The following is a 24,373-nucleotide window of genomic DNA, read 5'->3' on the forward strand; positions in this document are numbered from 1 at the left end:
CTTAGCAAGTTCATACATCTTGTGTTTCAGTTCAGTTCAGTCGCTCAGTCATGTCTGACTCTTTGCGACCCCATGGACTGCAGCATGTCAGGCCTCCCTGTTCATCACCAACTCCTGGAGTTTACTCAAACTCATGTCCATAGAGTCGGTGATGCCATCCAACCATCTCATTCTCTGTCGTCCCCTTCTCCTCCTTCTCCTCCTGCCTTCAATCATTCCCAGCGTCAGGCTCTTTTCAGATGAGTCAGCTCTTCACATCAGGTGGCCAAAGTATTGGAGTTTCAGCTTCAGCATCAGTCCTTCCAATGAATATTCAGGACTGATTTCCTTTAGGATGGACTGGTTGGATCTCCTTGCAGTCCAAAGGACTCTCAAGAGTCTTCTCCAACACCACAGTTCAAAACATCAGTTCTTCAGTGCTTGGCTTTCTTATGGTCCAACTCTCACATCCATACATGACTACTGGAAAAACCATAGCTTTGACTAGACTAGACCTTTGTTAGCAAAGTAATGTCTCTGCTTTTTAATATGCTGTCTAGGTTGGTCATAACTTTTCTTCCAAGGAGCAAGAATCTTTTAATTTCATGGCTGCAGTCACCATCTGCAATGATTTTGGAGCCCCCCCACAAAATAAAGTCAGCCACTGTTTCCACTGTTTCCCCATCTATTTGCCATGAAGTGATGGGACTGGATGCCATGATCTTAGTTTTCTGAATGTTGAGCTTTAAGCCAACTTTTTCACTCTCCTCTTTCACTTTCATCGAGGCTCTTTAGTTCTTCTTCACTTTCTGCCATAAGGGTGGTGTGATCTGCACATCTGAGGTTATTGATATTTCTCCTGGCAATCTTGATTTCAGCTTGTGCTTCCTCCAGCCCAGGGTTTCTCATGATGTACTCTGCATATAAGTTAAATAAGCAGGGTGACAATATACAGACGGACTCCTTTTCCTGTTTGGAACCAGTCTGTTGTTCCGTGTCCAGTTCTAACTGTTGCTTCTTGACCTGCATATAGGTTTCTCAAGAGGCAGATCAGGTGGTCTGGTATTCCCATCTCGAAGAATTCTCCACATCTTGTGTTTAGATAGCTACTTTAATCTAGCTTAACCAATAATGAGAGCTTATTACCCCCATACCTGCCCTTCCAAAGAGGAAGGGCAGCACTTTAGGAACTGACTCAGCTGTGCGGTTATGTCCTCAAGGACCCAGTTTCTTTATATTTCTCTGTTGCACCTTTTATGGTGGTGGCTTCATTCTAAGACTGGCTCCACCTCATGGTCACATGATGGCTGCCAAGAATACTCAGGAAAAAAATACATAATTTCCTTTTACACATCTAGAATGACTCTCTTTTAGTAGCAATCTCAGAAAAATGTATTTACACACACACACAAAAATGTGTTTACATCTCCATATACCCAGCAAACCTCTCCAGCAGTCTCACTGGGGTTGAATTTAGGTAACATGTCCACTCTTGAACCAGTTCTCATGGTCTGTGAAATGCCATGTGTCAGCTGGCTATGGCAAAAGGGAGTTGTCCTGATCAGTTTGGAGCATGTAAGGCCTACCTGTTGCTGAGACAGTCAGCATATTGGCTGTAATGGGGAAGGGTCATGCTGAATAAAATCTGAGTATTGTTGGGAAGATGGGATTTCCAGGTGACTTGGTGGTAAAGAATCCGCCTGCCAATGTAGGAGACACAGGGGACACAGGTTCAATTCCTGGGTTAGAAAGATACCCTGAGGTAGGAAATGGCAACCCACTCCAGTATTCTTGCTTGGAGAATCCCACGGACAGAGGAGCCTGGCAGGCTACGGTCCATAGGGTAGCAGAGTTGGACACAACTGAGCGACTGAGCATGCACACACTATTAGGAAGGGGGAACGAGCTGATTACTAAGAGTGTCTACTCATGCACGGAGCCGTCATGCAGATTGAATGAATACTGTGCGAGGATGCCTTGCTTTTTCTTCCTTAAAAGGTTCTTGGAGGTAGAGCTCTAGAAGAGCTGTGGGAGAGAAGAAAGGCAGATGGGGGTGGAGGGAGGTGAGGAAACAAAAAATTTGGGTTAAGGATCCAAGAACTATAGGAGGAGAGAAGAGCTAGATGGGACTAGAGCTGAGGCATGTATGTAACGAGCACGCCTGTCCGAATTCTCAATAGAAATTGAGAGTAAATATTCCTCTGGTGCCTTCCAAGTTCCCCTTTCCCCAGAGCTGATTAGGGCCTAATTGGTTCATCTCTGTACCTGTCTGTGTTCAAAAATGTTCAGTTGCTCCCAGCTGTTATGTCAGGCTAGAGACATTTGCCTCACCCTGGAATTTCACTCTGAGTACAGCCTCTGTTTGGCCTCATTTCTAATTATTGCCGTATTCCAATTTATCCAAATCTGTCCATACAAATCCAACCAAACTGGACTTTAGGTTGCTTCACAATGCCCCCTACACCAGCTCTCCTGCCTTTGTGCTGGTTTTTCCTATGCTGTGAATGTTGGTCTACCACCATTCCTGGCTGAATCTCTCATCTTGAAAGCCAAATTCAAACGATTGTTCTCTGAAGGAACCTTCACTAGTCCTTCACGCTTATGTACTCATTCCTTCCTCACTACTGGTGTGCTATTAGCCTTTGCTACTAGTGTCGCCTGCTCTAAACTGTCAGATTCTTGAGGACAGCGAAGCTCTCCTCCTCCATCCATGTTCATTCTTTTGTTGTTGTTCAGTTCCTAAGTCATATCTGACTCTCTGCAACCCCATGGACTGCACCACGCCAGGCTTCCCTGTCCTTCCCTCTCTCTTGAGTTTGCTCAAACTCATGTCCATTGAGTCGGTAATGCCATCCCACCATCTCATCCTCTGATGCCCTCTTCTTCTCCTGCCCTCAGTTTTTCCCAGCATCAGGGTCTTTTCTAGTGAGTCAGTTCTTCACATCAGGTGGCCAAAGTATTGGAGTTTCAGCTTCAGCATCAGTCCTTACAGTGAATATTCAGGGTTGATTTCCTTTAGGACTGACTGGTTTGATCTCCTTGCTGTCCAAGGGACTCTCAAGTCTTCTCCAGCACCACAGTTCATTCTTTATTTGCTCACTTAAGAAGATGTGGGTGTCTATTGCACACTAGCCACTGTGCACTCAGAGGTGAGGGAGTCCTGAGTAAACACTGGTTGGGCTTAATGCTACTGGAGAGCTGATGGGATTCCAACTGGGGGACCAACTGCACTAATGAACTGATGTCCTCGCTGTTGATATGCCAAAACCTTTGCCTCAACAGGCCTTAAATGCATAGTAAGTTTGAGTTTTTATTGCCAAAGTAAAGCAAAGAACTGAGACAACTTAATGAGACAAGCTTATAAATTGTTCAGGAAAAAAATCAGCCTTTGAAATTATTGAGTCATTTCAGTTTTTATTCCAGAGTCATACAAAGCACTATCATCTGTATTATTTAGAAGTGGCTTTCAAAACATTTTTGCCATGACTCATAGTATAAAAAAAAAAATACCCTTTACATCACAATCCAGGTCATATTCATTCATTCCTTCAGTAAGTACTGACCACCTACTATATGCCAAATACTATTCTCAGCAGACTACAGTAGTAAACAGGCAGGAAGTAAGAACAAAAGCCCTTGCTCTCAAAGACCTTACCTGCAGGTGGAGCATATGATAAAGTAAGTAAACTCACAAATGCACAGAAAATGAAATTCATGAACCAAAACCTCCTATGTACATGCCATATACTCTGATGTTTTCTATTAAAATTAAAAAAAAGCGGGTCACACCCCATTCAGCCATTTAGTTGGCCTCTCAATTCGGTAACCTATTGAGACCTGCACTCTGAAAAATCCTGGTCTAGGTAATTTATGAATTAGGCAGTGTGTTTATTCTTCCCCTTTTACAGAGGAGACAGCGTGACAGTCTTAAGGTTAAGTTGGTCAGCCACACTCACCTGCAAGCCGAGGAAGCACCACGGGAGCCCACTACCGCCCTCCCCATTATCCGCTGCGGTCCTCACAGCTGTTGCAGCCCCTACTTTGATGATGAAATCCTGAGCTCTGCCTGGAGCTGACCTCCTCGCCCTGCCAGGGCAGATCGCATTAGTCACCTCTAGGCCTGACTAGACTGCGCATGCTCAGGTTTGCTGCTCCCGGGCCACGCGCTGGACGCTGCTTCCTCGCTGCTGTACCAGAGTGGGCTCCGCCGCACTGCGGCTTCTTTAAGAGCAGGTCTCAACTCACCCCTTCCCCTTAAAGCATGGTGCTTTACGAGCAGGCATTAGTGAATACACACGGAACTGAACTGAGGTTGTAAGGAAGGGGGAGGAGGAAGTGCTTACTAGTCAGGACTGCAAGAGTCAGATGTTTAAAAAGGCAGTATCTATTTAAAGGGCTGAGACCAGAAAAGATACCACTGGGGAAAAGATCTTTTCACCCAGGTTATAAAAGTTACATGTTTGGTAGAAGCATCAATAGTATAAAAACTATTCAATCCAGAAATGTTATCTCCCCAGCATCAGTAGCTTTAGAATGACGCCAGTGGCTCAGGGCCTGCACAGAAGAGTAACTTACATCAACTCAAGAAAACGGGGACAAGGAGGGCCGCGCCGGCTGCGTGAGCCGGGGACGGGCGGAGGCAGAGGCCGGGCGCTCGCCAGCGGCGGGAGAAAGGGCGCCTCTGCCGCAACGGGGGCCATTACAGTGCGGACAGCTGCCAGCTCACCCGGATGAGGCAACCAGCCCCCGTTCTCCACAGAGAGAATCTAAATGGCACAGCCGTATCTACGACTGTCCACTCCTGCTTCGTACAGTTTAGGTGAGATGGGGCTGAGTGCATGGAACAAATGCCTAAGGGAAGGAAGGAGAATCTGTTCGAAAAGGGACATGAACTTTTTCTAATTCTTGACTCAAACTGTAACTTTCAGCTTAAAATCTCATCCTACCACCACAAGGCCAAAGATGAGGTCAGTTATAAAAAATACTATATCTGTGATACAGTATAAAACATAATTTCAATCCTATTAAAAGTAAAAAAAAAAAAAAATATACCATTAGCTAAATGACCTGTCAGGTTCAGGGACCTACATATGTATGGATTTTTAGATATCAAGAACACTTAATTCTCTAGCCCATGATTTTCAGACTTTATTTTGAATTACAGAGACACTAATTCCGTAGGACTAAGGTCAGTTGTGGGGACTGCATATTTAAGTAAGCATCCTGGGTTCTGTTTAAAGATGCATCATGTTGAGAAACTTGCTTGACCTAATTCTTTCCTCTTGAACGAAAAAGGGTCTCAATTTTGTTTCCAGTTAGAGCAAAAATGGGCAATAAAACTGTTCAGGCGCACCATTTATGTAGGAACACTAAATAAGAGCATGTACAAAATTTACAACTGTACTTCTTATTGTTTTTAATAGCATTTAGTCACATAATTTACAGCGGCATAGATTTATAAAAGGTATTTACGACTGGCGGGTAATTTACTCGCATCTTGGGTTTTCTTTTAAAATTGAGAATAGGCAAACTAGTTACCAGTTAAAGGATATTTTAGGATATGATGACTATAAACACAAAAGGTACACTGATATCAATTCTATAAACAGCAAATGTGAATGTAACTTAAGCCTACTGGTTCACATTTTTTAAAAGCACCCTCATTTGTTCATAAAGTACTTTAAATGGTTCTTGAAAGTCTACTGTAGACATGATATATTCAGTCCAACTAGTTTGGGAGGTGGGTTGTGTGACCACATCCACTTTGGGGTCTGATTCAGAATTAAAAATCAAACTGCCTTACACACAGATCATAGTCCTGAGCAGCAGCATCAGTTCCCAGATAATACAGCTTCCAGAGCTTTCATCATCCTGGTCACTCTCCTTTTTTTGCTTTCACTTATCTTTCTTTTAAAGAAACAAAATATATAAAAAAGTCCACCAAACTTCTGAAAGTCACGGTTTGTACAGCACTGAAGGTTTGTAGAAGGCATCTGATGTTACCAAGTCACTTCCGTTACAAATATTTTCTTCATTCTGGGTCAAGGCGAGGTAAAACAGGAAGAATGAGATTCCCAAATGCAGAATCTTGAGTTATGAAGTATCCTGATGAATGTGCATGTGCATGCTAAGAAAGTTTAAAAAAAAAAAGAAAAAAAGGCAATTTAGTTATTAAGAGTCACAGTTCTTCAACCAAGGCATTAAAATTACTTACCCTTTCTGAGTGCTTAAGACCAAATTTGTTTTAAAAGCCAGTTCTGCTGCTGCTAATTTTGTTTAAATACACAGAAGATCTACAATAATAAAGAATTCACATTAACAAGTTGCACCAGGTACTAATTTATCCTCCCTACTCTCTTCCTTGTGGTTCTCATTAGTCAATAATTGAGTCAAAGACGTGAATTACTTTGTTCCTGGAAGTGGGGAGGAAAACTAGCAACAAGGTCCCAGAGTGCTCTGCTCTTGGTCAATAAAGCAGGAGAGTGAGAAAGGGCAGAAGTTGGAAGGTGAAGGGGGAAGGCAGCTGATTACTGGTGATTAAGATGCCAATGTTTTGTAGAGAATGCTGGAATATAAACAACAAAACCACCAGTGATGTCCTTTGTCACTAAACAAAGGACTGTTTATAGGTGGTCTAAAGGGAGATGATCTTTAATGTAATGTCCCTTGCAATTCTGAGATTCTAAGGCTTGAAAGCATCAGTAACGATGTCTTGTCCAAGATCTCTGAGAATCTTAAATTATCCAAGATCAACGAAATACTAAAACTGTTCATCACAGTCAATTTTTTTAAGATGATGGGTTGTCAGATTTCCATATTAAGAGTTAAGTCTTACTCAGTCATGTCCAACTCTTTGCAACCCTACAGACTACAGCCTACCAGGCTCCTCTGTCTATGGGATTCTCCAGGCAAGAATGCTGGAATGGGTTGCCATGCCCTCCTCCAGAGGATCTTCCCAACTCAGGGATCGAACCTTTGTCTCTTATGTCTCCTGCATTGGCAGGTGGGTTCTTGACCACTAGCACCACCCAAAACAGATATGCTGACCATTAGAAAAAGAATCCAAGCAACAATAAATCAGTAAGACTATCAAAGGACGCAGCAGCATGACCAATTTGAAAAATATATATGTACTATTAAACTAGCCAGCCAATTCAGCTTCTTGAGCTCATTCAGGCCATCCAAATATCCTTTTGTGCACAAGCAAGCAGTCTCTTGCCAGGTGCAGCAAAGAATCAATCATGACGACGTCAATACCATAAAAGATACTTCATTACTCCTGTAACACTTTCATTGGTCCTTCTGGGCATGATCTAATGTCAGCAAACCACTGCAATTATGTATGGACCATTTTTATTGATATTGCTCCACTGAAATACAAAATAAGAACTGTGCTGGTTTCCAAGCCCCGGGAAATCTCCGGTGAGACGAGAATGTCAGTCACACTTTTCTCACCTGCAAAGCTGCCTTCTGCTGGGCTGCAATATGCTGCTGCTCAGCGTGGTCCCGGAAGTCCTTGTTGAGAGCGGGTCTCGAGAGCGCAATGCTAAAATGGGAATCTTAGTTACTTGACTATTTAGAGACTCCTTTACTTCTGAATCACATTTTTCATTAGATATTCTATATAGGAATTATTTACAAAAAAAAAAAACCCACAAACTTCCTGAATAAGTCTTTTTTCCTTCTTCCACTGTTTACATTAATTTATATGGAAAAGCCCGTATTATTTACTAGAGCTTCAGATTATCTCCTTTTTATCAATGATTTTTGGTCTTCTGCTTTCAAACTGATTTGAGGTACTCTGGTCTATCATAAAGTTACATTTATGATGAAAACTAAACAGCTGACTATTTCAAGCAGATGGTAGGGCATATGAAGGCAGGGTTCAAACCTGACACATTTGAAGAAATTTATGGTTCAGCAGGACTGGAGGTCCGGGCTGGAGAGGGGAGAAGTGGGTTGTCAAAAAATGAGTCTAGGAAGGAAGGTAGGTACCAGGACATGTAAGCCTTGTGAAAGAAATCAAGAAATCCAATTCCTAGGCCAGGAAATTAAACATGAGAGAATGATGAATGCTTGGAGACCGAAGTGAGAGGGAATAATAAAGTTCACATTTCTGACTGATTACTAGTAGATCTGTACCACTCATGGTAACAAGTAAGCCGAGAATACGGTCAGTGTGGAACACACCCCAAGTGTGAAATGCCTGTAGGACATCAAAGTGCAGATGTCCAGGAGGCAGTCTGGTACTTGAGAGAGGAATGGGCTAGAGATGTGAGTGTGTCAAAGTTATCGGCACATAAAGAACAGGCTGTGAAAGTGGATGCAACTGTCCAGTGAAAAGACGCACACTGGGCAACTGGGTCTAGAACAGAACTCGGAGGAATGCCAACATTCAGGAGACAGGCAGTGGAGAAATGTCTAAAACAGACACCAAGACGGTATAACAGTGAATGAATGGAAGCCAAGAAGAGTATTTTAAGGAGGGAGGGAGCTGTATACAATGGAATAAAAAAAATAAAAAGCTTGTCATTTGTGATGGCAGATACCATATGAGCTCACTTATAATGTGGAATCTAAAAAACAAAATGAAAACAGACTTCTGTATACCTGAATCTGACACAATATTGTGTATCAAGTATACACCAATAAAAATTAAAACAAAAAATTAACCAATAATAATAAAAAAATAAAACAGACTCACAGATAAACAGGTGGTTAACAGAGGGGGAGGGGTGTGAGGTGGGATAAACAAGTAAAGGGGATTAAGAGGCACGAACCCGTTAGAAAACAAAGAGGTCACAGGAATGTAATGTGCAGCATAAGAAATATGATCAACAATATTGTAATAACTTTGTGTAGTGACAGATGGTTACTTATTGTAGTGATCAGACCACAATGCATGCAGATGTCAAATCACTATGCAGTAAACCTGAAGCTAACATAATATTGTACAGTAACTACATTTAAATTTTTTAAAAAGGAAGAAATCAGTGGTTTCAAATAATGCTAAGCAGTCTAACAAGAAAAGGGCTTTGGTTCACCAGATTTAGCTACAAGGAAGTTGCAAGTGACCTAGGCTCCAATCTGTTCTTTGGGGCTAGGGTGGCGAGGCCTGGAAGTCAGACTGTAGTGGGCTAAGGAGTCAATAAGTGAGAGAGCAAAGATGAGTAGGTACAGACAACTCCTTTCAGAGATCTGCCTGAAAGAGAGAAGGGGAAGTTAAGGTGGTGGCTGAATGGAATAATGGGTATCAGGGAAGAGATTTAAGATGGCAGAAATGAAATAAAGATCATTAAGCTACCTCCATTTTACCTACTTGGCATAATGCTTAAAAAGTGGGACATTAACAATAATTTCATGAATAACAACAACCAAAAAACACAAAATTCTTTTCTTTTTTTGAAAGTAGGCTGTAAAGAAAATTAAATATTCTGATTAGAATTAAAATATTTAAAACCTAATCAATTTTTAAAAATCTAATTTTTTCAAATCCAACTAGGAAATAAAACTTCACATGTTAAATTCCAATGTTAAAGAAACAAATCACTGCCAACCAATTTTAGTTCTGTCCAAGATAGTTTTTATATCACTAAATATAAAAACCAGATTATTCTTCTATACCTAGCTCCAGGATGATTTGTTGAAGATTGGTTCTGCATTAGTAACTTTCTTTTTTCTTTGTCCAGTTCTGCCAAGATTGCAACTCTATTTTTGTTTTGAAAACCTAAAATAAGAGAGGGGGTGGAGAATGAGAAAGAAAGAAAACAGATTAGAGCTATTTTATAAGCCTAGGTTACCTAGAAATCCAGAAAGCAAAATTTTATTCTCTAACATGATAATGAACTACTAGTAAGCAGTTTTCCCTGTCTCTCTATTGCCTATTTTCAACCAACTGTAACAGCATTATATGCAGATAAAAGCAAAGTATAACACTGACTGAGGACTTTTAAGACTTAGTTCTACAGAATTTTAATCCCCAAAGGTGGGTAACAGCATCTGTTTCTTAAATCTCTGTGGCCCCAGATCCTGCAGGGATCAGTCTCTATCTTGCTCAGTCAATCTCTGAAGTGGAGATTTTCTTAGTTCTCAGTTTTAGGAGTCTTTATGAATGCCTCTTTCATGGAAGTGGAAAGCATGAAAAGTACTAGATATACTCAGGTCAAAACAGTATTTCTTTTTTTCAACTGCTTTCATTCAGAAATGACACACAGTCTTTCAAGGAACAAGTCAAAGAATTGCAACTGACTAGCAAACAGTTCTGAGAGAGAAATAGAACATAACTGAAAGGGAAAGGCTATGGTCAGGTCTTTTAGGCTCTTATTTTCTGATCTTGTCTGATGTCCCAAAATTGTACTTCCTTCTTGAGTTTTCAAAAATAATTTATATGTCAGTTTTTGCACAAAACATTTACTATATTATAGACATATATAGTCAACAGAACTTAAGTAACAATAATAGCTTATTTCAAATTTGAAACTTAAGGCAAAAAACTAGGTAGTCTATTTGTTACGTGAAGTCTGTTATGCTTAGTCGCTCAGTTATGTCTGGCTCTTTGCAACCATATGAACTATAGCCCTCCAGGCTCTTCTGTCCGTGGGATTTTTCAGGCAGGATTACTGGAGCAGGTTGCCATTTCCTCCTCCAGGGGATCTTCCCAATCCAGGGATTGAACCTGAGTCTCCTACATTGGCAGGCAGATTCTTTACCACTGAGCCACCAGGGAAGGTGTGTTATGTGAAGTAGTTAAGTATAACTTTCTAAAGCAAGATTCTCCCATTGTCAAGGTTTGCACAAACTTAACTCAAAGGCATAGATATATAAAAGTTAACTTCTATTACAATCACCACATGAACTGTTTTTTAACACAAACTATCTCTTGCCATAATTCAGCATTTTACTTTTATGTTATTTTATATGTATCTTAAAGGTAACTTTTACATTCTTAGAAGCATGAGGGTAATAAAACATATTATCTCATGTATAGTAGGAAGTACTATTTCTTTATAACTAAACTTTTTCCTAGTAAAATGATTTTATAATAATGCAGCACACTCTAAAAGTTCTACTTTTAGAACTATAACTCTGTCTCCATTCACAATCATATGTACTTTCATTTCCACATTCATTTATAGAAACATTTCAATACCACACATTTCTGTGTCACTAAAAATATTCTGGAGTAACTAGCATTACATCAAATTGCACTTAAACCCTAACAGCTAATAATTCACTTTGTGTGAATAGTTCTATGACACTTAAACAAAGACTAATAGGAAATCTTTTTATTGAAAAAAATCTAAAACTAAAGAATGAAAATTACTGTTTGATAAGTGGGGTTATGGATAATCTACTTTCCAATTATACTGCTTTCATAACAATGATTATTTTTAAGGATATTTATAAAATTCAAATCCTTTCAAGTAGTTATCTTACAAGCTATATACTCTTCACAACTCTACAGTAAATCAGACTCCATCATCCTGAGAGAGCTGTCCAGGGGAGGTCCCCTGGTGGCCCACTGTCAGCACTGCGTGCTCTGGCCGCCCTGGCCGAGGCCCGACCCCTGATCGGGTAACTGGGACCCTGCAAGCTGCTCAGTGTCCCGGCCTCAAAAACCAACCAGCTGTTTAGTCCTGGAGGAGTCCATTCCTCCACTTAGTTTATTGGTTTACTAATAAACCATTAGTTTAACATGTTTTAAGTCATTTATTGTGTATAAATGACATACAGACAGGCACTAAGGCAGATGCTAAGAATGTAATGATGTGTCACAACTTGACTTCATTCTAGCTCTCATGGTTCTTAAAACATTCCAGTGAAGATAGAGATTATCAAATAACGACACAGATGAGTGTATGATTGGAGTCTCAGATGAGCAGTCTGAAATAAAGAAATGAAGTTCTACCAGCATGTACAACAATCACTGTAGGACTCAACGTTGAGTCAGCCTGACTGAGACTGGGAGGGGGGCAGTGTCACAGCAGTCTCCCCAGAAGGAACGCTGGAGCTGAAATGTGAGATTAATTCATTTACTTAGGGGTGGAGGGACAAAATAACCCCGCCCCTGGTAGAAAGATCACGGAAGGTACAAGGTTGAGAACAGACTAGATAAGAGGAAAAGAGCCAGTAGAACAAGCTAGAGATGAGAGGTTGTTTATGACCAGAGAAGTGAACAGACATGACAAACCCAAGAGCTTTTTAGGCGGTTAAATCCACGGGACAATGAGAGAATCAATATGAGGAATAAGGAATAAGGTGTCATGGATAATTCTGAGGTTTCTGGCTCATGTAGTTAAATGGTACATTATTGCTGCTGTTAAAAAAAAAAAAATGACCACAAACTCAATGGCTTAAAACAACAAGAATCTATTATCTTTCAGTTCTACAGGTCAGTAATCTCACTGGGCTAAAATCAAGAGCTGCAATTCCTTTCTGGAGGCTCTAAGAGAGAATCGGTTTCCCTGCCTTTTTCCATCAGACATGATGAGTTCCATCAGAACTCAGACCTGCCTGAGTTCCCTGGCTTGTGGTCCCCTTTCTCCTGCTGCAAAGTCAACATTGTTGCACCCGCTAACCCGTCTTCTGTGGTCATTTCTCTCTGACATAGCCAGGGAAAAGCTCCCTGCTTTTAAAGACTCAAGTGACTAAAATAGACCCACCTGGATAATCTAGGATAACCTTCCCATTTCAAGGCCCTTAACCTTAATTAACCACGTGTGCAAAATTCCGTCTGCCATGTAAGGTAACAATAGTCACAGGTCCCGGGGATTATGATGTGGGTGTTTTCTGGTGTGTGTGTGTGTGTGTGTGTGGGTGTGATGTGGGTGTTTTTTGGTGTGTGGGTGGGTGGGTGTGGGTGTGATGTGGGTGTTTTCTGGTGTATGTGTGTGTGTGTGGGGGGGGTGTGATGTGGGTGTTTTCTGGTGTGTGTGGGTGTGGGTGTGGGTGTGATGTGGGTGTTTTTTGGTGTGTGTGTGTGTGTGTGTGTTCAGTCATGTCCAACTCTTTGCGACCCCATGGACTGTAGCCCGCCAGGCTCCTCTGTCCATGGAATTTTCCAGGCAAGAATATTGGAGCAGGTTGCCAATTTTTTGGAGGGTAGGCAGGCAGAATATTATTCTGCCTCCTTAATGATTCATAAAATGTATCCAGTGGTTCAAGCTTATATTAATTCAGGAGAGATTGCCTGAGTCTAGGTCTTGGCAGAATAAAAAATATAACATTATTAACATGAATTAGTTAATAGCAGTATCTGGTCTTCTAGATAGCTAGTTAATGGCAAACACTTCCTATAACTTGCAAGATTAAAAAATTATTCAACACTTTAAAAAAAATTATTCAACTTTTAGCCACCTTTTAGAATTTACTGAAAACAGAGATCAAGGAAAAGAATAAGCCCTGATGTCTGCTCAGGTGATCTCCCTGTGTTCAAGTTCTTTCTCTCTTAGACCCCAAGGACTTACCCCTTTAAGCTACTGCCTCTTCTTCTATCCATTGAGGTTCCTTGTCTTCATCAGTGGCTAAATAAGATGATGAAATCTCTTCTGCTTGAATCACCCTTTCCTCCTCATTCATTTTCCTTTTCCTCTTACAGATAAACTCATTTCCCTGAGCTTATTTATAGTAAATAGTTTTAGTATTTTTACATTTTATATTTTATTTTAGAGTTCATAGTAAGGATTTTCTGCTTAATGACAGATGCATAAGAGACACAAAAATAAAAATGAGATCTTTTGCCCCTAGTCTAGAGCTCCCAATTTTTCTTGGATGCTATAATTAGAATGTTCTAACCCACAGCAAAAGTGCAGTCTGAGAAACAATCAACAGGGAACTTGGGCACAGATTCAATTTGGGTTCTCATCTCAGTACTACCAGTTACTATTTAATATTGGGAAAATTACCTCACTATGCAGGACCGATGGGCATAACAATGACAACTTTGAAGGATGGTTATAGGAAATATAGTAAATATAAATAAAATACCTAACATACTGCCTGCCACGTGGTTCAGTTCAGTTCACTCAGTCATGTCCGACTCTTTGCGACCCCATGAACCGCAGCACGCCAGGCCTCCCTGTCCATCACCAACTCCTGGAGTCCACCCAAACCCATGTCCATTGAGTCGGTGATGCCATCCAACCATCTCATCCTCTGTTGTCCCCTTCTCCTCCTGTCCTCAATCTTTCCCAGCATCAGGGTCTTTTCAAATGAGTCAGCTCTTCACATCAGGTGGCCAACGTATTGGAGTTTCAGTTTCAACATCAGTCCTTCTAATGCTTACTAGATACTAGCTATTACTTTTATTATCACTTAGTGTTCTCTATCATTTAGATTGTTAACCTCACTAGATTCTTTAAAAAAAAAAAAAAAAGTATTTATTTATTTGGTTGTGCTAAGTCTTAGTTGAGGCATGTGGGATCTAGTTCCCTGACCAGGGGTCGAACCTGGGCCCCCTGCATTGGGAGCCCAGAGTTTTAGCCACTGGACTACCAGGAAAGTCTCCTCACTAGATTCTTGTCAGCCCCATTCTGACAATTCTCTTTCAGTAAACAGGTTTCTATTACAAAGGGTACAACTGATTAGCATAACTTTCTAGGTTACACTCACATGACTGGCCTCCCAGGTCAGTCTGAATGGACCTGGGGATCATAAGCTCTCTTTTACTATACAAACAATCTCATTCTAGTTTACATAACACTCTGTCTCAATTCAGTTTCATTCCTATTTGAACCTGGGCCTATAGATCAATTCCAGCATCAGAAAACTACTGTAGTGCCTTTGCCTTGGCAGTAAAAAATGAGACAGAAAGAAATCTAGCTTTATTTACTTCGAAATCTAGCTTTAAAAAACCAACTCCAAATTGTGTCTTTGCAGACATGTAATAATAAACATATCTGTTATTAAAAAAAAAAATTGTGTCTTTGCATCCCCACACTCATCTTTAAGAAAGGTATAAATACAAGAATTTTAAGGTGATTTTTATGCATCACTAGGAAAAATTCTTAATTGAGAGGTAGCATACCTTACTACAAGCCTGAAGGGTAAATTTGCTTTCCTTCTGGACCATAGATGGTTTAGGTACATGGGTCTGAGGTCACCAAGACACCTCCCAGGAGCTATGCTACTCCAATCCCACATAGCATCCTGAAATCACAGCTAAGAACATCCAAAGAGGCCCCAAATCAATAGTTCCCATCACTGGATTGCAGCAATTACAGTTATTACTCGAAGAATTATGAGATAACTATAAAAGAATTAAAAGAATTAGGATGTTACTTAGTTTTTCACCAGGTTTCTCTATGTAGCTGAAATCAGGTTAGACCAATCTCCCAACTGCCAACACATGATCACAGGACTCTGATATTTACCAGTCATCAGAGCCTCTTTCCATAGGAATGGTACCTTGGCCAAATTCCAGTTTGACAATCTGCCTCTACATATTAAATTCTCAAAATGTTACTTATCAATCAAATAATTATTATGAACCCATGAAATGTTTCACACTATGATGAATGCTAAGGAGAAATGAGAGAGAGACTTCAGTAACTGTCTGCCAAGAGCTTGTGAAATTTAGCAGTTCAGATTGCTACTCTAGTATGATAGACTGCTAGATCTAAAAGATCGCCTGTCCCCTACAGTAGAGACATTAATCCATTACACCACACAGATGAAGATTTTTGTAAAAGTCATTGTTCTTTTGGTTATTATTGTAAGATAATTATGGAACTTTGTCTTCAATCTTTATAATAAGTAGTTCCAATACACATAAACAGTACAGAAGTAATTTAACATAGAGAGTAAAATGCAGTAGCTCCAAATAAATAGTTTATTTTCCCTGAGAGTCTCAGAGTCTACAGAATATGAAATGGACTCCCTCTGCTGGTGTCTAATAGCAACAGCTCATGACACCAAAAAATCACTGACAAAAGAGCAACAAAGTCAAAGGACTAATCTAAATTTGCTTCTGTTTAGGGGATGTTTCATAGTGGATTTGACTACGGATCAATCAAAGGCAACAGTAAAAATGATTGTGCTTTATTCCAACTGCTTAAAAAAATTATAAACCTTGAATATCTGTGCTATTACAACAGAAGGATAAAAATATTTATTTTGTTTTCATTTGGACTTCATGGTGTGACTCTGAGAAGCATATTTTCTCTCCAAAATGGATTTCTCTTAGTTTCATTTTGGTTCAAATTTTAATCTGAATCCCTATAACCTGTTGAAAAGAAGAAGTCAGAGACCACAGGGGAATGCTGACCTGTAATTAGTCCACAGAACACACAAGTCACTCTTAGACATTTGAGAGAACAGAACTGGATTAGCTGGTTACACCCAGTAAAGCTGTCACCACAGCTAGTTTTTTACAATACCACACTTCTGTAAAGGGCTTCCCAGGTGGCTTGGTGGTAAAGAACCTGCCTGCCAAGGCAGAAGACTCAGATTCAATCCTGGGAAGCATTCCCTGGAGAAGGAAATGGGAACTCACTCCAGTATTCTTGCCTAGAAAACCCCATGAACAGAGGAGCCTGGCAGGCTGCAGTCCATGGGGTCACAAAGTGTTGGACGCAACTTAGCAACTAAAACTTTCACACCCAGGATGTATTTTCTAATTCCAAGTACCCTTTGAGGAACTGTACCATTTTACTGCCTTGTGTAAAAATAAAGACTATTGTTTAAGATTAAAAAAAAAAGTGAGCAAGATTTCAGCTGCTCTAGCCCAACATAAAGGAGACAAGAGTTTGTTTGGAGTATGAGTTGAGCCAAGCCACCTGCTAGAACAAAAATCACATTTCAGAGGAATATAACAGAATCCAGGAACTCTATAGTGTATTAGTCGTAGAACCCAGGATTTCATAACAAATCACTTAGTAAGAAACTTGGGCTTCCCTTGTGGCTCAGCTGGTAAAGTATCCGCCTGCAATGTGGGAGACCTGGGTTCGATTCCTGGGTTGGGAAGGTCCCCTGGAAATGGGAAAAGCTACCCATTCCAGTATTCTGGCCTAGAGAATTCCATGGACTGTACAGTCTATGGGGTCACAAAAAGTCAGACATGACTGAGCGACTTGGACTTACAGTAAGAAAAAGAAAAATGTGACCCATACTCAAAAAAAAAAAAAATGCAGTGAACAGAAACCAACTCCAAAATGATTGATTTAGGTGATGTAATTAGCAGTGACACAGAACCTGTATCTAGACTCTTAAAAAAAAAACTGATAATAAAAATAACCCAATTTTTAAAAAAATGAGCAAAAGGAAGTCTGACCAAACACTTAACAAAGATTTGCAATGGCCAATAAGCACATTACAAAGTGCCCAACATTTGTCATCAGGGAAATGAAAGTTAATACCACAATGAGATGTCACTTTACACCCTCTAAAATGGCTAAAATTGAAAAGACCAACAGTGCTCTATATGGAGCAACCAGAATTATCACACTTTAGTAGAGGGAATGTAAAGTACACTCCACTGCTCCACTCGTAGCTATTTATCCAAATATCTGCAAAAAGACTGACAAATATTCAAAGCAGCTTTATTCACAATGACCCAAACTGATAGAACCCCAAAGTCTCCAAAAAGGAAAATGAATAAGGAAACTGTGGTAAATTCATGCAATGGAATACTAGTCTGCAATAAAAAAGAATGAACAATTGATACATGCCACAACATGGATGATTCTCACAGACAGCATAGTGAGTGTGAGCTGGACACAAACATGTTTATATGACGTTTAAAATGAAACATGACAAAGATTAATTTAAAAATAAGATCTGTCAAATGGATGCTTAATTTTGATATGGAGAGGAAAACAGAAGTTTGTTTCAATTTTTCAAGTAGGTCTGTAAGTCTGTAATTTTCACTTACAAGGTGGAACTGAATACTTTCTGGAGATTAAACTTTGCTTTTGAAAACTTACTTTTAAACTAAACAAAAACTCCTTCCTTGGGATGTATCTAACTTGATTTGCTTTAAGGAGCTCTTAATACAGATGAAATGTGTATGGAAAGTTTTTCAAGCAAATGAAAATAAAGGCATGGATATGGCCCAATGACAATATTAACTTCTTCAAAAGTGGTGCTGATCTCAAGTAAGAAAGTAAGAGAACAAATGTCAGAGGAGGACCTGAAGTTTACAATGTGAGCAATATTAACACAGATTAAATTATAGGATTTAGATGTTCCAGATGTTCAACCTGGATTTAGGAAAGACAGAGAAACCAGAGATCAAATTGCCAACATCTGCTGGATCATTTAAAAAGCAAGAGAGTTCCATAAAAACATCTACTTCTGCTTCATTGACTATGCCAAAGCCTTTGACTGTGTGGACCACATCAAACTCTGGAAAATTCTTACAGAGATGGGAATACCAGACCACCTAACTGGAGAAATCGATACGCAGGTCAAAAAGCCAACAGTTAGAATTGGACTTGGAACAACAGGCTGGTTCCAAACTGGGAAAGGAGTATGTTCAAGGCTTTATATTGTCACTCTGTTTATTTAACTTATATGCAGAGTACAGCATGAGAAATGCTGGACTGGATGAAGCACAAGCTGGAATCAAGATTGCTGGGAGAAATATCAATAACCTCAGATATGCAGATGACACCACCCTTATGGCAGAAAGTGAAGAAATAAAGAGCCTCTTGATGAAAGTGAAACAGGAGAGTGAAAATTTGGTTTAAAACTCAACATTCAGAAAACTAAGATCATGGCATCTGGTCCCATCACTTCATGGCAAATAGATGGGGAAACAGTGGAAACTGTGATAGACTTCATTTTTGGGGGCCCCAAAATCACTACAGATGGTAACTGCAGCCATGAACTGAAAAGACGTTTGTTTGTTCCTTGGAAGAAAAGTTATGACCAACCTAGACAGCATATTAAAAAGTAGAGACATTACTTTGCCAATAAAGGTCCATCTAGTCAAAGCTATGGTTTTTCCAGTAGTCATGTACAGATGTGAGAACTGGACTATAAAGAAAGCTGAGCGCCAAAGAACTGATGCTTTTAAACTGTGGTGTTGGAGAAGACTCTTGAGAGTCCCTTGGACAGCAAGGAGATCCAACCAGTCCATCCTAAAGGAAATCAGTCCTGAATAGTCATTGGAAGGACTGATGCTGAAGCTCCAATACTTTGGCCACCTAATGTGAAGAACTGACTCATTTGAAAAGACCCTGATGCTGGCAAAGAGTGAAGGCGGGAGGAGAAGGGGACAGAGGATGAGATGGTTGGATGGCATCACCGACTCGATGGACATGAGTTTGAGTAAACTCCGGGAGTTGGTGATGGACAGGGAGGCCTGGCGTGTTGTGGTTCATGGGGTCGCAGAGTGAGACACGACTGAGCGACTGAACTGACTGACATATAGACAAAATGCTGGAATTGCTTCAAATACGAGATTTTACTTTGCTAGTCTTTTCTTTTTGCTATTCATTTTTAATTCTGGCTACAGTAACTGCCCTATGCTAAATTTTCTATCAAAATACTTTGAGGGGAAAAGTTCCTAGTAATAAAAGAAATCCCAGGATGCACTTACCTTGTCCTGAAGGGTTTGCTGCCATCTTCCTATTTTCTGTTTCAACTATGTTCAGGGGTAATTGGGCAGCACCTTACAAACACCTGTAAAAAATAATGTGTACACACTTATCTTCATCTCTTCAGAAATATATGTCTGAAAGGCACACAACTTAAAGCAAACACCTCAAGTTATTTAGAGGGCTCAGTTGCTTCAGTCATGTTTGACTCTGTGACCTTAAAGCCTGCCAGGCTCCTGTGTCCATGGGATTTTCCAGACAAGAATACTGGAGTGGGTTGCCATTTCCTACTCCAGGAGATCTTCCTGACCCAGGGATGGAACCATCGTCTTTTATGTCTCCGTCATTGTCAGATGGGTTCTTTACCTCTAGCACCACCTGGGAAGCCCACTTAATTAGAGAGTGAAAGTCAAATGTTTATTCTTGCAGATGTTGATACCAACAGTTAGCATTACTGTCTTTAATTACATCATTAGGTTATGTTTACCAAATACTACCAAATGTATCAACTAATTGATGCTATCAATGCGATTACAGGGCTAGGAAGCAAAAATCACTCAACTATAGTGCCTTTGGATTCATTTAAGATACCTACCTAACAACTACTGTGTATACTGCTCAAGGCTAAAAAGGGAAACAAGCCGAATATTTAGCCAGTATATACTCTGTACTCTACACTATGTAAGATGACTGAAATTAGTTATTTTATTTATCACCACTTTATAAATGGGGAGATTGTGCCCACGGTGATGAAGCTAGTGCGAATAAGATTAGTTTTAAACTTCGTGCTTTTGAACTAGGCCTTGGGTAGATCCCAAATGCTCTCATGAAATGTACAATCCAGTGGGAAAACACAGTCTCATTCAAGCAACCATACTAAAAAAAGTTTAATGCGCGCTTTTTACAAGGCGTAAACAACGCTCTTTAAGCCGAGACGAACTGATTCTACTGGCGTGACGAGGTATGCCTTCTAATGTGCGCACGAAAGGGAAAGAGCTAGTAAACAAATGTCAGCTTTGAACAAAATAATGTTAGGTGTCTCCTGCGGCTTAAGTACAGAGCAGGCGAAACTGGGTTAGGAAGGGAGGAACAAGAGGGCCATCTTGTGTGGGGACGCCAAGCAGGGACGGGACAAGGTTGGACCAGCGTCTCAGAAGGGTGCCTGGAGCGTGCGTGGAGGGCTGGCGCAGCGGCTGCGGCTGCGACCCAGGACAACGCGGGGAGTGAATGCGGGAGGCAAAGCTGACGGGGAAGCCACTGTCCTACGGCAAGGGGTGGCGGCAGGTCAGCACCGGGGCCACACACCTCCATAACCGGTGCCGCCAGGCGATCCTACTTACCGCGAGGCGGAAGAGCCCAGGGCCGCCCAGCCGTCGGGTCGCGTTCTCCAAAGGGGGCGCGACCACTTAAACACCCGCAACTCGAGCTCAACATGCAACTCCACAACCTTCCAGCCCCCGCTGCGCTTCCGCCTCCCAGGGACCTACCCACGATGGGGCGGAAGTCCCGCCTCCCGCCTGGACCCAACGGCCGCTCCTCACGGTGATTCGTACTTTAACTGCCAACCTCATGATACGCCACTTCCTTTCCAAAGAGTGGCAGCCAGAGAGGCTCATGGAACTTGCAGGCCGGGGGCAGGGCCAGAAAGGGGCGGGGCGCGCAGGGACGTAGGGGCGGGGCAGAGACAGAATGGGTCCCTAGCACCGCAAGTAACTATTCCGTCCAGACCGCTGGGGGGAGAAAAGCCACCATCCCAGCAAGTGTGAGTCCACTTAGGTTGGGACTGAGGCAGAGCTGCGGTTGGCACTCGGAGAGCGAGCTTTAACAACCCTCTTGGGGTTGCGCATCTTAATGTACACAAATCCCGGGGATACTTTTCTACTTTAATTAAACATAAGATAAGCACTAAACTTGTAGATTCTCCAAGCCAGGCTTCAGCAATACGTGAACCGTGAACTTCCAGATGTTCAATCTGGTTTTAGAAAAGGCAGAGGAACCAGAGATCAAATTGCCAACATCCGTTGGGTCATTGAGAAAGCAAGAGAGTTCCAGAAAAACATCTACTTCTGCTTTATTGACTCTGCCAAAGCATTTGACTGTGTGGACCACATCAAGCTCTGGAAAATTCTTACAGAGATGGGAATACCAGATCACCTGACCTGCCTGTTGAGAAACCTGTATGCAGGTCAGGAAGCAACAGTTAGAACTGGACATGGAACAACAGACTGGTTCCAAATAGGAAAAGGAGTCCCTCTGTATATTGTCACCCTGCTTATTTAACTTATATGCAGAGTACATCATGAGAAACCCTGGGCTGGAGGAAGCACAAGCTGGAATCAAGATTGCTGGGAGAAATAACAATAACCTCGGATATGCAGATGACACCACCCTTACAGCAGAAAGTGAAGAAGAAATAAAGAGCCTCTTGATGAAAGTGAAAGAGGAGAGTGAAATAGTTGGCTTAAGGCTCAACATTCAGAAAACTAAGATCATGGCATCTGGTCCCATCACTTCATGGCAAATAAATGGGGAAACAGTGGAAACAGTGGCTGACTTTATTTTTAGGGGCTTCAAAATCACTGCAGATGGTGATTACAGCCATGAAATTAAAAGACACTTACTCCTTGGAAGGAAAGCTATGACCAACCTAGACAGCATATTAAAAAGCAGAGACATTACTTTGTCAACAAAGGTCGGTCTAGTCAAGGCTGTGGTTTTTCCAGTGGTCATGTGTGGATGTGAGAGTTGGACTATAAAGAAAGCTGAGTGCCAAACAACTGATGCTTTTGAACTGTGGTGTTGGAGAAGACTCTTGAGAGTCCCTTGGACTGCAAGGAGATCCAACCAGTCCATCCTAAAGGAAATCAGTCCTGGGTGTTCATTGGTAGGACTGATGTTAAAGCTGAAACTCCAATACTTTGGCCACCTGATGCAAAGAGCTGACTCATCTGAAAAGACCCTGATGCTGGGAGGGATTTGGGGCAGGAGGAGAAGGGGACGACAGAGGATGAGATGGTTGGATGGCATCACTGACTCAATGGACAGGGGTTTTGGTGGACTCCGGGCGTTGGTGATGGGCAGGGAGGCCTGGCGTGCTGCGGTTCATTGGGTCGCAGAGTCTGACACGACTGAGCGACTGAACTGAAACTTGTAGAAATTTTTTACTGCTGTGCAATTGCAATAGTGTGTATTTAAGAAGTGGATGTACCACATCTCAGATCAAGAAGTCACTCCTTGTGGGATTGCCTAATGCCAGCACAGTAGAGCTACATGTCTATCAACACGTTGGATAGTCAGATCTGAAACCACAGTTTGAAAAAGGAAAATGTTGAATAAAGTTTGCAAAATGTAAACTCTTAAAAAAGAAAAGAAAAAAAGATCTGTGTTTCACTGGATATCTTGGTCAATGTGCCTGCTCAGTCATGTCCGACTCTTTGCGACCCCATGGACTATATATGGCCCACCAGGCTCCTCTATCCATGGAATTTTCCAAGCAAGAATACTGGAGTGGGTTGCCATTTCCTCCTCCAGGTGATCTTCTCAACCCAGTGATCGAATCTGCATCTCCTGAATCTCCTGAGTTGGCAAGCAGATTCTTTATCACTGTGTCACCCATCTATCTAGTCAATAGTTCAGGTAAGTATATTGTTGTTGTAGTCTCACAGTTGTGTCCAATTCTTTGCAAACTCATGGACTGCAGCATGCCAGGCTTCCCTGTCCTTCACTATATCCTGGAGATTGCTCATACTCATGTCCATTGAATTGATGATGCCATCCAACCATCTTGTCCTCTGTCACCCCCTTCTGCTCCTCCCCTCAATCGTTCCCAGCATCAAGTTCTTTCAATGAATTGGCTCTTTGCATCAGGTGGCCAAAGTATTAGAGCTTCAGTTTCAGCATCAGTCCTTCCAATGAGTATTCAGGGTTAGTTTCCTTTAGGATTGACTGGTTTGATAAATATGTAAATCCTACATATCTACTAGTGGAAAGTCCAAGACAAAAGGAATGCGTGTGATAGACCTGGGGCTCTGTTAACTGATAAGGAAATTCCAGGTAACAGTCTGTGAGGTGCTTCCTCCTGAAGCCAGTATGATAACTTGTTGTTTAGTCACTAAGTTGTGTCCAACTCTTTTGTGACCTCACGGACTATAGCCCACCATTCTCCTCTGTCCATGGAATTTCCCAGGCAAGAATATTGGGGTGGGTTGCCATTTCCTTCTCCATCTTCCTGACTCAGGGATCAAACCCGCGTCTCCTGCATTGGCAGAATTCTTAAGAGCTGGACCACCAGGGAAGTCCAGATTGACTGACTTTAAATAGAAACTTTTCTTTTGCCACTGTTCTGTCTCTTTAATTAAATAGATTGAACCCTACTGTTTTCAGTGGGCTCCGTAGAGGATTCACGACACTTCATTAAGCCCCTCTTGGGCCTGGCAGCTTGAGTGCAATGTAGTGCTCTCATCTCCTCTAATGTGGTCACCTCTAAGGGACCAGGTTTCCAGTACATGCCAGTGTCCTCAAAATCCCCAGACGAGTGCTAAGCAGGTACACCCGCTGATGGATCTTTAAACATAATGAAGCGGAAATGTGCCCTTCCATTTCATTTATTCAATAGAAGTTTAATAAAAATACAGGCTGAATGATGTGTCCTTTTCTATAGGATGCTCTCAAGTGTGTAGGCCAGAATCTCACTTTTGCTTGAAAAGCTGATCTAATCCTTTCGTCAAATAATGCTTCATGGACTCTGACTGTGTGTTGCTAGTATGCTTTTCAGCAGTATGGTTCTGTCAAAATTCAAGGCCTTTATTCTTCTTAAACTATTGAACTAGCACTATTAATTACTCCCCAAATTTGGT

The 24,373-nt window shown here is 41.3% G+C and overlaps 1 protein-coding gene across 1 annotated transcript; it reads right to left on the reverse strand.

Annotated features, from left to right (window-relative positions):
- Window positions 1-3,373: 3,373 nt before the first annotated feature.
- On the reverse strand, window positions 3,374-21,023 carry LOC122431932 (INTS3 and NABP interacting protein). Its single transcript, XM_043453593.1, has 5 exons — window positions 20,858-21,023; window positions 19,520-19,602; window positions 9,604-9,706; window positions 7,435-7,525; window positions 3,374-6,106 (listed from the first exon to the last, which is right to left on the reverse strand). Exons 2-5 carry the CDS (start codon window positions 19,542-19,544, stop codon window positions 6,011-6,013), a joined length of 315 nt encoding a protein of 104 aa, XP_043309528.1. The 5' UTR covers window positions 19,545-19,602; window positions 20,858-21,023; the 3' UTR covers window positions 3,374-6,010.
- Window positions 21,024-24,373: the final 3,350 nt, after the last annotated feature.

Source organism: Cervus canadensis, chromosome 30 (assembly GCF_019320065.1).
Source record: "Cervus canadensis isolate Bull #8, Minnesota chromosome 30, ASM1932006v1, whole genome shotgun sequence".
In the NCBI taxonomy this organism is placed as follows: domain Eukaryota; kingdom Metazoa; phylum Chordata; class Mammalia; order Artiodactyla; family Cervidae; genus Cervus; species Cervus canadensis.